The sequence below is a fragment of the Saprolegnia diclina genome (assembly GCF_000281045.1).
Source record: "Saprolegnia diclina VS20 unplaced genomic scaffold supercont1.18, whole genome shotgun sequence".
In the NCBI taxonomy this organism is placed as follows: Eukaryota; Oomycota; class Saprolegniomycetes; order Saprolegniales; family Saprolegniaceae; genus Saprolegnia; species Saprolegnia diclina.
In genome coordinates this window covers 379,428-392,153 of record NW_008246085.1, presented here as the reverse complement: position 1 = coordinate 392,153, position 12,726 = coordinate 379,428, and the positions used below count along the sequence as shown (strand labels likewise).

The 12,726-nt window shown below is 58.4% G+C and overlaps 7 protein-coding genes across 7 annotated transcripts; 3 read left to right on the top strand and 4 right to left on the bottom strand.

Moving 5' to 3' along the window:
- Positions 1–27: 27 nt before the first annotated feature.
- SDRG_06635 (hypothetical protein) lies at positions 28–3,184 on the bottom strand. Its single transcript, XM_008612426.1, has one exon. It carries the CDS (start codon positions 3,127–3,129, stop codon positions 73–75), a length of 3,057 nt encoding a protein of 1,018 aa, XP_008610648.1. The 5' UTR covers positions 3,130–3,184; the 3' UTR covers positions 28–72.
- Positions 3,185–3,443: 259 nt separating this feature from the next.
- SDRG_06634 (hypothetical protein) lies at positions 3,444–3,890 on the top strand (the record flags this gene model as incomplete). Its single annotated transcript, XM_008612425.1, has 1 exon — positions 3,444–3,890. The coding sequence occupies one exon, from the start codon at positions 3,444–3,446 to the stop codon at positions 3,888–3,890; it is 447 nt and encodes a 148-aa protein (XP_008610647.1).
- Positions 3,891–4,121: 231 nt separating this feature from the next.
- On the top strand, positions 4,122–4,963 carry SDRG_06633 (hypothetical protein). The gene is made up of 2 exons (XM_008612424.1): positions 4,122–4,520; positions 4,568–4,963. The coding sequence occupies exons 1-2, from the start codon at positions 4,141–4,143 to the stop codon at positions 4,887–4,889; spliced, it is 702 nt and encodes a 233-aa protein (XP_008610646.1). The 5' UTR covers positions 4,122–4,140; the 3' UTR covers positions 4,890–4,963.
- On the bottom strand, positions 4,927–6,611 carry SDRG_06632 (hypothetical protein). Its single transcript, XM_008612423.1, has 9 exons — positions 6,404–6,611; positions 6,232–6,359; positions 6,030–6,177; positions 5,922–5,982; positions 5,721–5,875; positions 5,578–5,676; positions 5,365–5,524; positions 5,214–5,315; positions 4,927–5,163 (listed from the first exon to the last, which is right to left on the bottom strand). Exons 1-9 carry the CDS (start codon positions 6,601–6,603, stop codon positions 4,966–4,968), a joined length of 1,251 nt encoding a protein of 416 aa, XP_008610645.1. The 5' UTR covers positions 6,604–6,611; the 3' UTR covers positions 4,927–4,965.
- A 509-nt stretch (positions 6,612–7,120) lies between these two features.
- Positions 7,121–8,206, top strand: SDRG_06631 (hypothetical protein). Its single transcript, XM_008612422.1, has one exon. It carries the CDS (start codon positions 7,157–7,159, stop codon positions 8,141–8,143), a length of 987 nt encoding a protein of 328 aa, XP_008610644.1. The 5' UTR covers positions 7,121–7,156; the 3' UTR covers positions 8,144–8,206.
- A 149-nt stretch (positions 8,207–8,355) lies between these two features.
- SDRG_06630 (T-complex protein 1 subunit gamma) lies at positions 8,356–10,349 on the bottom strand. Its single transcript, XM_008612421.1, has 4 exons — positions 10,291–10,349; positions 10,180–10,241; positions 9,924–10,134; positions 8,356–9,873 (listed from the first exon to the last, which is right to left on the bottom strand). The coding sequence occupies exons 1-4, from the start codon at positions 10,316–10,318 to the stop codon at positions 8,582–8,584; spliced, it is 1,593 nt and encodes a 530-aa protein (XP_008610643.1). The 5' UTR covers positions 10,319–10,349; the 3' UTR covers positions 8,356–8,581.
- Positions 10,350–10,716: 367 nt separating this feature from the next.
- SDRG_06629 (hypothetical protein) lies at positions 10,717–12,282 on the bottom strand. The gene is made up of 3 exons (XM_008612420.1): positions 12,010–12,282; positions 11,754–11,960; positions 10,717–11,707 (listed from the first exon to the last, which is right to left on the bottom strand). The coding sequence occupies exons 1-3, from the start codon at positions 12,277–12,279 to the stop codon at positions 10,757–10,759; spliced, it is 1,428 nt and encodes a 475-aa protein (XP_008610642.1). The 5' UTR covers positions 12,280–12,282; the 3' UTR covers positions 10,717–10,756.
- Between the last annotated feature and the right edge of the window lie 444 nt (positions 12,283–12,726).

Sequence of the window (12,726 nt, the reverse complement as noted above, 5' to 3'; positions counted from 1 at the left end):
ATGCTGTTCAGCACTTGATATCCAAGATTTACAACGTAAAACGGCGTGTTTTTAGATAGAGACCATGCATGCTTAAATGCGCCACTCGGCGCCTTCGCGCGCTTCGTCTTCGTCCGTGATGAAGGGCAGGTGGATCGACTTGATCATGACTTCGCCGCAAAAGATGCACTCGGACGCGACAATCTCGTCGAGCTTTTGCTGGACCAACTCGCGCTCGTTCGTGTTGGTCTTGAGGGCCGTGATCGCGTCCGCGCTGTTCTTGTCGCTTGAGAAGACGTTGGCGACGCGCTGGAAGGTCGACTGCGGCGGCTCGAGCGAGAGCTCCTGGAGCTTTTGCATGAGCTGCTTGACTGTCTGGCGCTGGAAGCTGTTGAGATGCTTGGTCATTTCTTGGCGCAACGCCGCCGCGTGAAAGGCGTGGCCGCACGGGAAGAGGTAGAACTCCTTGCTGAGAATGTTGTCGCCCGTGAGGTCGCAGCGCTGGTTGCCGTAAATGTTGGCCGACCGCTTCCGCAATTGCTGCATATCGGCGCGAATGAGCTCGGCCGACTCGGTGTACTCGCGCATCTCGGCCTTGAGCTGCTCGATGCGGTCGTTGTAGACCTGGAGCGACTCGCAAATCTCCTTCTTGAAGTCGTTGATGACGACAAAGTCGGGAAAGAACGGCAAAATGTCCTCGATCTGCAGCATCTCGCTCTCGTTGAGGATGCCCATGGCCTCCTTGATGTCGCCACCGGCGTCAATCGTGTGCTTGGCAATGAGCGTCCACAGCGTCTTCTTCAAGTCCGCGTCGTCCGGCATGTTGGCCATCTCCTTCGCAATTTGGACGTCGACCTGGAGCGCCTTCTCGACCGCTTCTTGGTAAAGCCCCATGGCCGAGTAAATGTAAATGCACGCGCGGTTCTTCTCGTGCTGCGCGCAGAGACGGAGTGCGAACGCCGGGTCAAAGAGCTGGGACCCACTCGACTTGCTCAGAAAGTTGATCAGGAGCCGCTCGTCCGGGTGCTTCGCGAGGAGGAACACTATGTAGTTGTGGATCGTCTCGTCGCGGTTGCCTTGCTTGATGACAAACTTGAGGAAGTCGATCGCGAGCTCGAGCACCGACCGGCGGTTGACGTGTTCGTCCTTTTGATGCACGTGGCGCACGATGCTCGGGATGAGGCGCGACGGGTCGAGCGTCTCGGCGGCCTTCCAGACCTCGAAGAGCTCCTTCGGCTTGTGCACGATGAGCTCGGGCGAGTACTTGTAGTAGAGCTCTTCGACTTTCTGCGTCGGCGCGCCTTTGAGGAGCTCGATGGCCGCGCCATACTCGCCGCGGTGAATGTGGTACGTCACGACCTTCTCATAATCTTCGATCAAGCTTGCGTAGAAGACGAGCTCGTCCGCGCGGCCGTGGGACGCGATCAAGTTGAACGTCGTCGACGGGTCCAGATGCTGCTTGTGGTCTTGGAGAAACTGCTTGAACTCAAAGAGGAGGTTGGCGTGCATGTCAATGTCCTTCTCGGCGACCGAGAGGCCGTTGAATTTGTCGAGGTAGAGCTCGACGAGCCACGAGCAGAGCACGGTCGCCTGCGTCTTGTCGTCGCTGCTCGTCTGCCCGAGCTTCGTTAGCAAGAACGCGTGGAGCGCATCCGTGGCCTGGACCTCCATGAAGCGCAGCGCGACCTCTTCAAACGACCGCGACGACTTTGCGTACAAGGCCGCCGCGCGATCGAACTCTTCGCGGTCAAAGCATGCGTCCGCCTGCGCCGTCCAGACCTTCTGACGCTGGATCACGTCATTGCACGCGGCAAGCGCGCGGGCAAAGTCCCGTTCGAGGTCGTCCGTCGACTTGGTAAACACGTCGTGGGTTGCTTTCGCCAGGTACAAGCTCCAAATGTGGCGATCTTCGTTGGTCACGAGTACTTGGAGGATTCGGCGCTCCGAGTGGATCCAGAGCGTGTTGAGCGTCGGGTCGTATGCGATGCCGTTGATGCTGCCGACGCGCGCGTCGAAAACTTCTTCGAGGACGACGAGGCCGTTGAGCTTGCAGAGCACTTGGACGTACTTGGAGTAGAGCAGCACGACGTGGTACTCGGTGGTTGCGATCGCAAGTGGCGGACTCATCGGCTTGTCGGACGACGACGGCGGGAACGTGAGCATGTCGACGTTGGTCCAGATATTGTCGATCGAGCTGCGGGCGCTAAAGTGAAGGTCGCCGTGGTACACGCCTTCGCCGGTGAGGATGGCAAAGCACTTGGCGCGCTCGCGCTCGTGCTTGGCAAAGACCGAGAGCTGCGCCGTGTTGATGTCGCCCATGATCTCGTTGAAGCGAAGCGCGTCGGTCGACATGTAGGCGCCAAAGAGACTCTCAAAGGTCGGGCCGCCAAGGAACTGGTACATGCGCGTGGGCCGCCGACCCGACCCCGACGTCGTCATGATGACGTAGAGCTGTGTCTGGTTGACGTGCTCGAACTCGAGACCCGCGATCGCGCCCTGCTGCGTGATGGCGTATACGCGGTTGAACTTTTTCTCCTTGCCGTCAAACTCGGCTTCGTAAATGTAGCCGACGTCCGTACCGATGAGAATCGACTCGGTCGTCGCGGGCGACCCGAGCTGGCGGTCCCACGCGACGCACGTGAAGCGGCCTTGGGCCTTCGTGAGCTTCCGTGGCCGGTTCGTGGACGAGTGCAGGTACCAGTTGGTGCCATTCTCGAGCGAAATGAGCACATGGCCGCCACTTGGGTCAATGTAGATCGAAATGACGGCAACCTTTGGTTCGATCGTGATCTCTTCGACCGCGTTCGGCGTCGCGTCCGTCGCGTCGGCCGTGCAGCGCAAGATGGAGCCTTCCGCGGACCCGATTGCCATGACGTTGTTGCCAATGCTAAAGCAGCGTGGCGTGAAGCCCTTGCGGCGGCTGACCTTGAGACCGTGCTCGCGGAGCTCGAACATGGTCGACTGCTTCCCGCCGAGGCCGGCGCGGGCTGGCGCCTGGAGGCGGATAGGCTCGTCGTCGTCCGAGCTGGCCGCGGCCGCAGCGACGTTCATGTAGGGAGACGTGTAGTCCGCGCGGGTCGCGGCTACGCGCGTCGAGTTGTCTCGGCCCGACTGCTCTTCGTGCCAGTCGGCAAACAGGTCGGACGACATGGCGAGGGAGAAAGATGAGCTTGTGACGGCAGTATAGCGCTGCACTTGCTTTTCGTATGCCATACAAAGTCAAGAGATATTGCACTCGATACAAATACATTGTGTGCACGTTAAAGAGATGGCTAAACCCAGGATCGCGCGTTTTATTCGCGGTGGAGCAGCCAGCAGGACTTCAACTCCGGAACTTGATCAAGATATCGCTCGCATACCTAGAGACGCATCAACACATAACAAGACTCCGCTCCGACCAAACATGCACGTCCGATACGCAGCTGCTACCCTCCGACTACACGATCGTACAGCTCTCGGAGCAAATGACGAGCCTGCTGTCTGAAGCAGCAGCAACAACCTCCAACGATGCGCTAGACGCTGCCAGCGAGCGCGCGATCCAGCTCGCACACCGCGTCCTTCGGCGCGACGATACGATCACTGCGTTGCGGGAGAAGATAGAGCGCGGCCTTGAGCGTAAGAAGGCCCAGGTGCAGCACAGCACAATGCATTTGGTCGACGCCAACCCCACCACTGCCAAGAACAAGACGACGATTTCGCTGCTCCATACATGGGTCAAGAGTCTCGAGACCCAGATTCACGCCGCCGGCGTCTCCAATGACACGCTTCTCGCTACACAACTTCCTGGCGAAGTGCCATCTCTGATGGCCCGTTTCTATCCCATCTGCGGCATCCGTCAACTCGTTGACACCTTCTCCAACAACAACGACAAGGACAAGTCGTGTCAGACACATTGGTTGCCCAATGACTAGGAACGGAAATCCTACAAAAAGTGGACAATTATTGCTATAAGAATTTCGTCTTCTTAGTCCGGTGGTGCTATCTTCTCTAGCACCGCTGCACCAGGAGGCAAGTCGACAAGATGATGTATCGTGAAGTCGATCGCCGCGCTTCGGCGACGGGTCGTAATCCACGCCAATAGCCAATCACGTGACAGGACGCACGTGTACCTAGATGCCATTGGCTACCCAAATTGGCCAATGGTTTAGACGCCATTCGGGCATGCTGCTCCTGGCGCGCGGACGGAGCCGGGTGGGCACCCGGGGGATCTCGGTACTGCACCTCAATGGCAGCCTCTCGGACGAGTCGGTCACGTCAGTCGTCGCCTCGGGCTTCCTCGCCTGCCTCGCGCAGCAGAATGCGCGGCGCGAAATGGCCAACAACATCAAGTACACGCCCGACTCGTTCACGCTCGTCGAGCGGGACCTTTGGCACCCGGAGCTGCCGCGCTTCTGCAAGGCCACGATGAACAGCAGCTACCGCGTCCTCCTCGGCGAAGGCTCTCCAGACGACGAAGCGCAGATCGCGCCGATCCGGTCGCTGACTGCCGAGCTCTTGGCCGCCGACTGCATCGTCATCTCGGCGCCGGTTTGGAACCACAGGTAGCTCGCATCCTCTACGTGCCTTGTATTTTGACACATCTGCGTAGCGTCCCATATGTGCTCAAGCAATACATGGACTGCGTCGTGCAGCCCAACATGACGTACTGCAACACGACCAAGCAGCCCTTCGTCTCGGGCAAATCGGTCGTCCTCGTCACGTCGGCAGGTGGCGCCAGTACAAACGTGCCGGAACACGAGTCGGCATACGGCTTGGTCAAGGCTGTCTTTGGTCGTATGGGTTACGACCGCAGCCACGTGATCACGATCGAGGGGCTGCAGGCGCCCGAGCTGCGCGAGGCCCGGCTGGACAAGGCGCTGAGTGACGCCGAGGAGGTCGCGTCGCACGTGGCAACTGACGCAACCACCTAGTCCGACTTGCTGTACATAGATAGAGACAAAAGTAGCAAGACGTGGCCAATACAGTTTTGGTAGATGATGTGAGATCTTAGTCGGTTTTGGCAGCCTTGGCAGAGACGCCGACGACCTCGCCCTTGGCAAAGAGCGGCGCGTGGTGGTGGTGCGTGTTGAAGGCGATCATGAGGCCAATGTTGACGACAAAGAAGACGAGGCCCGCGATCCAGACGTTGAAAAACGTGTTTTGGCCCATGATTTCAAGCCCAAACGCCCAGTATAACCAGTGCAACTAGCAGTGAATCCTTGAGTAACGAGCAACAAGTGAGGACACGTGCGCACCTCGCCACCAAACCAGAGACCAATCATCGCGAGGAGCTGCTTGCCCGAGAGCTCCGAATGGGGTAAAACGAGCGGCAAGTAGACCGAGTACCACAAAAAGTACTACGAAAAACGCTGCGTGACCGGGATGGACGGGCTGAGGGTATGGTACCTGGGCCGTGCACACCTTGTTGAAGACGACAAAGCACACCGTGAGGAGAAACTGCGCAAAGATCAAGTCCTTGCCGCAGCGAAGCGAGATGTTGAAGAGCGTGAGGAACTGCGGGAGGAACGCAATGAGCCCCATCATGAAGCCACCGCTCGTGCCGTAGCTAGAGACACAGCACTAAGATTGGCAATATGATCGTAGATATGCGGAGTGTACCGGAGGTAGAGGTCGTAAAAATACATGGAAAAGTTGTGGCGGTTGTCCGTGCGCGAAAAGTGGTACAAATACCCCTCAAAGAGGAACGTGTAGCCATAACTAGAGGAGCGATGAGACTTCGAGACACGGAGAATGCAGCGTACATGGCGTAGAAGAGACCGGTGAGCGCAAGGAAGAGCCCGCCGCTGACAAGACCAAAGGTCAGCCGATGGCGGTTCAGCCAGTGCAGCGCCTTCCCAATGAGCGACGATGGCACAGGGCGGGAGGCGAGCGCATGATCATAGTCTTCGTCGAGAAACTAGAGGCATATCAATACAATGCCAAGTCGACGAACGAGGACGTACGACAAGGAAGGCGAGCGCATACACGATGGGATAGATCTTGAAGTGAACGGCGAGGCCGTAGCTAATGCAGTGACGTCGCATGAGCACGCGTCGCATGGGTGTGCATACATGAGCGCAGAGAGCACGAGCTGCTTCTTCATGAGCAAGTAGAGCGAGACCATGCAGAGAAGCACGACGAGTGTGTCGGCGTTGCCACGCGTCGAGATGTTGATCGAGAACGGGTGGAAGAGCCACACCATGGTGTAGTTGATCGCAGCTATATGGACGCCATGAGCTCGTCGCGATTCTTAGAAGCTCATATTTGCAGTACTTGACTCGGGAATCGCGCGCAGCTGCAAGATGGCGTAGATGACGTAGGCGACGACCATGTCGCTGGCGACAAAGAGGAGCTTGCCCCACGCCTCGTACACGTAGACGTTGGGCAGAAGAATGAACGCCCTAGATAGCTATGAGCATATGTGCGCAAGCCATGCATGGCGTACAGGAGCGGCGTGTAGCGGTACGTGGTCCGGTCAAAGGGCGAGTTGCCGGCGACGACCTCGCGCGACGCGTCCGTGTACACGTCGTAGTCGACGTCCGTGTACTTGACGACCATGGTCCGGTCCTGGTACTCGCCCCAGAGGAGCAGCGCGACGCGCGCAAGGAGCCCGATGGCGAAGATGACCTGCGTCCGCTGCTGCATGCCAAGTCGAAAATAGCGTCATCAGCGGCCGCTCGAAAGCAGCCATTATCTGAGCAACGGTGCAGTTCTTTGCCCAATCCGAATCCACGCGATCCACGTCATCCACGCCGCACTTACTCCATCAACGCACGCTGCTGTGGTGCCACGAGGCCACAAAATAGATATGGCGAACGTATCAGGACAAACGCCACGGCAGCGCGACACGAGCATAGCGTCCGGCCACGCAAGCAGCGTCTCTCTCGCCACAACTGAGTGCAGAGGGCAGGTTGGGGAGATACACTGTGAGATTCCAGTGTATCCTCATACAGCGTATGCATGGCTCGCTGCAGGGCGAGCACGAGATGCGCACCAAGATCAAGGTCAGGATCAAGGTGAGCAAGGTCCGCTGGAGACAACCTTTTCAGCAAGAAAGCGGTGCCGATCCTTATCCGACCATCCGGATAAGAAATGAAGCGTTGTGATTGGCTACCTGCGTTTGGTTGGTGGTCTCTAGGACACCAACCAACCAAAATTAGGTTCCGGTTGCTACGCGGGATTCACAACGTAGAAAAGCATGGCGAAGGTGACGAAGCGCATGGCCAAGCCGGCGGCTCCTCCGTCCAAGGCGATGGGCGCGCCCAAGAAGCTCAAGGGCAAGGCTGCTACGCCCATCAAGACGAAGCGCGTCAAGGCCAAGGTGGCCCGCGCCATCAAGAACAAGGCGCCGAAGCTCGTCGAGAACACCAAGCAGCTCCTCGTGCTCCGCGGCAACAAGACGAACGAAGATGTCTCGAACCTGCTCCGCGACCTGCGCATGATCAAGGCGCCGGACGCCAAGGCGCTCTCGAAGCGCAACGAGCTGCACCCGTTCGACGATGCCAACAGCGTCGAGTTCCTCACGGCCAAGAACGACACGAGCCTCTTCCTCCTCGGCTCGAGCACGAAGAAGCGCCCGAACAACGTCATCTTTGGCCGCACCTTTGATGGCCACCTCATGGACATGATCGAAATGGGCTTTGAGAACTTCAAGTCGATCGACGACTTCAAGGTCAAGAGCAAGATGGCGCCGGGCTCCAAGCCGTGCTTCGTCTTTGCTGGCAACGAGTGGGACACGATCGAAGAGTACACGAAGCTCAAGAACCTCTTTCTCGACATCTTCCGCGGTACGATCACGACGGCCGTGAACCTCAAGGGCCTCGACCACGTCATTGTGTGCTCGGCCGCCAAGAACCGCGTTCTCTTCCGCCACTACTCGATCGACTTTAAGCTCTCCAACGACACGCACCCGCGCGTCGAGCTCGACGAGATGGGTCCGCGCTTCGACCTCTCGTTCCGCCGCCACAAGTTCGGGTCTGCCGACTTGATGAAGGCCGCGTGCAAGAAGCCCAAGGAGCTCGCGCCCAAGAAGGTCAAGAACATCACGCGCGACGCGCTCACGGGCGACAAGATTGGTCGCATCCACGTCGAGCACCAAGATATTTACAGCATGAACGTCCGTCGCGTCAAGGCGCTGCGCAAGTCGCCCGGCCAGCTCAAGACGGACGACGAAATCATGGACTAGATAACTACAGTACTACCTTAACAACACCAACAACAAAAAACTCAGATCTAGATGTCAAAACCACTCGCAGTGTCTTGCCAAGCCCAGTGTCCATCACAAAGCGCAGCCAAATGGTCGAGCGGATGCACAACGAACGCCTGTTTCGAGCTTCCTCGCTACGATAGGGGTAGGGTCATCGGCTGACCACCATGAACTCATAGCCAGGAAGCCAAGCTCATCCAAGATCTTACATGACTGCTACGCTGGATGCGAATGAAACCACGTCTCGTCCCGAGATGGTTGGTGCGATATGGTCCCTACGCCTACTTGCTTCCCGACTCCTCTTCTTCCTTCCAGTACGCCATGCTGCCAAGGACAACGTACGATCGAAGAATGTTTTTGGTGCCTATATATTCTCTGCTGATAATCCTTTTTTCCTGACGTAGTATTAGTGTAAACCTATTTCTTCTTGGCCAAGCCCGAGACAATGTCGTCGATGCGCAGCAACATGCAAGCAGCCTCGACCGCCGTCTTGATCGTCTGCGTCTTGACCTGGTACGGCTCCCAGACGCCGAGTTCTTCCGTCGTCACGACCGCGCCCTTGACGCCGTCGACCGCGTACCCGCCGTTGTTTTCGGCAATCTTGGCCCGCAGCGCCGTCATGACGCGGACTACGCTCGCGCCGCAGTTCTGGAGGAGCGTGCGGGGAATGACCTCGAGGGCTTCCGCGACCGCCTTGAACGGCCACTGCTCGACGCCTTCGATCTCGTGCGCGCGCTGGCGCAGCTCGTGCGCGAGGCGCATCTCGGTGGCACCACCGCCCGGGAGAAGAAGCGGCTCGAAAACCACGTTGCGGGCGACCTGGAGCGCATCCTGGAGGTTGCGCTCGACTTCGTTGAGGACGTCCTTGGAGCCACCGCGGAGGAGGATCGTGCAGGCACCGGGGTCCTTGCAGTCTTCGAAAAAGGCGAAGTACTCGTCGGCGATCTTGCGCACTTCGAAGACGCCGCACTTGCTGCCAATGTCGCTCTCCTGGATCTCCTCGGCGCGGCTGACGATCGTGGCGCCCGTCGCGCGCGCGATGCGGTTGTTGTCCGTCTTGCGGAGGCGGCGGAAGCACGTAATGTTGGCCTTGACAAAGTAGTGCTGCGCGAGGTCGCTCACGCCCTTCTCCGTGATGACAATGTCGGGCTTGACGGCCACGATCTGGGCGCAGAGCTGCTCAATGTACTCTTCCTCCATGCGGAGAAGCGTGTTCCAGTCCTGCTCGTTCGTGAGCTCGACGTTGGTCTGCGATTCGCCCTTCTTGTACTCGAGGGGGCAGTCGAGCAGCAAGACGCGCGGGTTCTTGATGTGGCGGCGCATCTTCGAGTGCGTCACGTCCTTGTTGAACATGACACCCGAGAGGACGCGCGAGTCCTCGAGCTCGCCGCCCGGGATCTTCTCGACCTTGGCGTAGCGCTTGACGTCGACTTCCTTCTTGCCCGTGTGGGGGTTCGTGCGCATGACCGTCAAGACCGCGTCCAAGGCCAATTCGGCCACAATGTTGCCGACGCGCGGCGAATACTTGGTGCCAACGCTCGAGAGAATCAAGTTGCGCATGGCGACCTTGTCGTGGACATCGATCTTCTTGGCCATGCGCTTGCACGTCTCCAAGCACATTTGCAGGGCCTGGTGGTAGCCACGAATAATGACCGTGGGGTGGACCTGGCGCGAGAGGAAGGGCTCAGCGACAACGAGCATTTCACCCGCTACGATTTCTTTTCATGAGCCGACAGCATTGCTTGCCGTAGTTACGTACACAAGATGATGACCGAGGTGGTGCCATCACCAACTTCTTCGTCCTGGGCGCGGCTCAACTCGATCATGCTCTTAGCGGCTGGATGGGAGACATCGACTTCGCGCAAAATGGCGTTGCCGTCGCTCGTCATGACAATACCACCCATGGGGTCGAGAAGCATCTTGAGCATGCTGCGCGGGCCGAGCGTCGTGCGGACAATCTCCGAGACCGCCTACACCCGCATGAGCGTCCGTCGACCTGGCCATATCGGTTCTACCTTGGCGGCCTGGATGTTGCCGAGCTGGGCCGAGCGACCAGTCTCACGCTGGGTGTTGGTGTCTAGAGGAAGCCACATCATGAGCTCGGCGCAGGAGGCGGCTCCACGTACTGAGGACCATGACGGGGGCTTGCATCATCCTGGCGACGAGATGTACGGCGACCTCTGAATAACAACAAATGACTGCCATACTTTGATCCACATGTCCAAGTGGGCCGTCATTTAATTCAAAGATATTAATTCCTCTACAAACATCAAGTGGAAAAGAACTTTCTTAAAAAATGAAATCCGAACGAAATGATTGGTGGAATCCTAACGACGCGAAGTCACACCAAGATCTTGGCGCCAGCCCCAGGCAGCGCCAGCATTGTTGTCCCCACGTCCTGGACGTCGGGGCAGCCGCGTCGTCTTTCTTATTCATAGCGTCGCTGCGTTGCGCCACCATGAACGGCATGAATCAAGTTCGCAACGACGATCGATGGCATGGTGACCGTCTCTAGAAAGGACGACGGGCGTTTCGACTTTGCAAGATGAACACGACAGGTAAGCATATCTTCTCGGATAGTTATATAGTTGATTAATAGCTGGAGGTGTCGGTGTCGTTGCCCTCGATATCGCAGCTCCACTTGCCGACTTCGCTCCAGAGCGACTCTTCCTCGGGCGACTCTGTAAAGTCAGCACTCGCCGTGCGCTGGAAATGCCGCCGCTTCTCTTCGCTGCTACTGCAGTCCATGGACGCCTTGCGCTTCGGCGCGGGTGACTCGTCGAACCGGACGTGCACCTTGGTCGTTGCCGGCGTCGTCGCACAGAGCCCATGGTGGTAGAGAAGCTTTTCTGGCGACTCGAACGTCTTGGCGCAGTCGACGCAGTTCCAGATATATGTGTTTGTCTCGGGCGACAGCGTCGCGTACTGCTTGTAGCTCGCACACATGTAGTGCATTGGGTGGCCCGCGTTCCATTTCCCGTCGACGAGTGACCGGCCGCAGTAGCAGTCGACTTGAGCAGCAGTCGATACGGCGTGTGGCACAGCCGTGTCCATGCAGTGCTCGGCGTGCTGGCGGCGCGCCTCGTCAGTCTTGAACCGCTTCGGACAGCGTGGGCAGGCAAAGTTGCGCTCGGTCGAGTCGGCGCTGCACGCGACGTAGTGCGAATACAAGCTGTGGTCGGACTCGAAGCAGGCGCCGCATTTGGAGCACGGCAGCTCGATCTTGCGGTTGAGGTCCCACGTCTTCCAGATCGAGTCCATGTGGAAGGGCGAAGGAATCGCGTCGAGGAGCTTGTCGTGGATCCAGAGCAGCACGAGGGCGTCCAGTGCCGCGTACATAAGCTGCGCTGGCGAGAGCGGGCGGCGGTGCCAATTGGACGTCTGTTGCGTCTTGACGAGCTTTTTCTGCAAGCAAAAGTATACGATCTTCTGGAGGCTCATGAGGCACGTGTGCTCGAGAACGACGCGCAAGAGGTCGTTGGCCTCGACGACGCTGTGGATCTTGCGAAAGCACGACGCCTTGGGGTACGCCTCATGGAGCTCCTGCACAAAATGGATGAGATGATGCGCCGCGAGGTTGACGACGTACTTTGAGATCGCCGAGCAAGCCTTGTCCCATCTTGATTATATCGTGCGCGCAAAAGAGCTCGGTGAGCATGTCGTTGTAGTCGTCGACGTCCAATGCGATGAGATCGAGCACGAAGACGGCTTCATGGCCCTTCGCATCGCGCGTCGCGATCTGGAGAAGTGCGACGGGGTTGCGCTCCGAGTGCTTCTTGAACTCGGGTTTGGTTTCCTGCACGTGCAGACTGCATGAAGATCCGTTGCAATGGATGCGGCGCTACCGTGTCAATGCCAACGAGGACGGCGTCGCGGAGCGCTTGGTGGCAGCGCGCGAGGTCACTGCCCGCGCCGACGAAGGCGACGACCTTGTCAAAGTTGGGAATGCGCGCGGGCGGCGCGGTGGCAAGCGCCTTGACAAACTTCTGCTTGGAAAGCAGCGTCTCGAGGAGCTCGTGCATGCTCGCCAAGGACCAAGTGCTCGGGCGCTGCGACGCGAACCGGTCGATTCGTCCTGGCAGATTCGCTCGGCCCACGTGCCAACCAATGGCCATCGCGTGCGACAGTGTCGCAAGTTTGATTGGCCGAAAAACGTCCAATCGTGTGGCGCGGCTATGTGCCTATCCGGACAAAGGCGGGAAAGCGCGCAACGGAGCGGCAGACGTCCTCGTAGGCCGTGTCCTCACAGACCGAATCCATCCTCCAAACCCAACAGAATCGATCAACGACAACTTGTAGTTAAGGTTGACGACGAGGTGCTGGAGGGAGCACGCGTCCCATTAGAGATCATGGGCTTCCAGCACCGCTAAGGTATGCGTTCCCATCGTTGCTAGCCTCGTGACGTGGCAGGTCCGCCCTCAGCCAATGCCTGCCAGAGAGAAGCTCGTTTGTCTTCCAAGCTCTGGTTGCACGATATGACGAGTAATGTGGCGGTGGGCCTCGGCCTCTGCGGCGACTTGGCTCGTGTGCAGTGGTTGAAGTGAATGCGCCATCACAGAGTC

Bases quoted from the DNA above. Each gene is read 5' to 3' on its own strand.
- SDRG_06630 (XM_008612421.1), bottom strand. From the start codon at position 10,318: ATGATGCAAGCCCCCGTCATGGTCCTCA. The intron at 10,242-10,290 runs GTACGTGGAGCC...GGCTTCCTCTAG, and splicing joins AGCCCCCGTCATGGTCCTCA to ACACCAACACCCAGCGTGAG. The intron at 9,874-9,923 runs GTACGTAACTAC...AAGAAATCGTAG, and splicing joins CACCTCGGTCATCATCTTGT to CGGGTGAAATGCTCGTTGTC.
- SDRG_06632 (XM_008612423.1), bottom strand. From the start codon at position 6,603: ATGCAGCAGCGGACGCAGGTCATCTTCGCCATCGGGCTCCTTGCGCGC. The intron at 6,360-6,403 runs GTACGCCATGCA...ATAGCTATCTAG, and splicing joins TACCGCTACACGCCGCTCCT to GGCGTTCATTCTTCTGCCCA. The intron at 5,677-5,720 runs GTACGCTGCATT...TCGCTCCTCTAG, and splicing joins ACCGGTCTCTTCTACGCCAT to TTATGGCTACACGTTCCTCT.
- SDRG_06633 (XM_008612424.1), top strand. From the start codon at position 4,141: ATGCTGCTCCTGGCGCGCGGACGGAGCCGGGTGGGCACCCGGGGGATC. The intron at 4,521-4,567 runs GTAGCTCGCATC...ACATCTGCGTAG, and splicing joins GCGCCGGTTTGGAACCACAG to CGTCCCATATGTGCTCAAGC.
- SDRG_06635 (XM_008612426.1), bottom strand. From the start codon at position 3,129: ATGTCGTCCGACCTGTTTGCCGACTGGCACGAAGAGCAGTCGGGCCGA.
- SDRG_06629 (XM_008612420.1), bottom strand. From the start codon at position 12,279: ATGGCCATTGGTTGGCACGTGGGCCGAGCGAATCTGCCAGGACGAATC. The intron at 11,961-12,009 runs GTAGCGCCGCAT...CTGCACGTGCAG, and splicing joins TCCTCGTTGGCATTGACACG to GAAACCAAACCCGAGTTCAA. The intron at 11,708-11,753 runs GTACGTCGTCAA...CATTTTGTGCAG, and splicing joins GCTTGCTCGGCGATCTCAAA to GAGCTCCATGAGGCGTACCC.
- SDRG_06631 (XM_008612422.1), top strand. From the start codon at position 7,157: ATGGCGAAGGTGACGAAGCGCATGGCCAAGCCGGCGGCTCCTCCGTCC.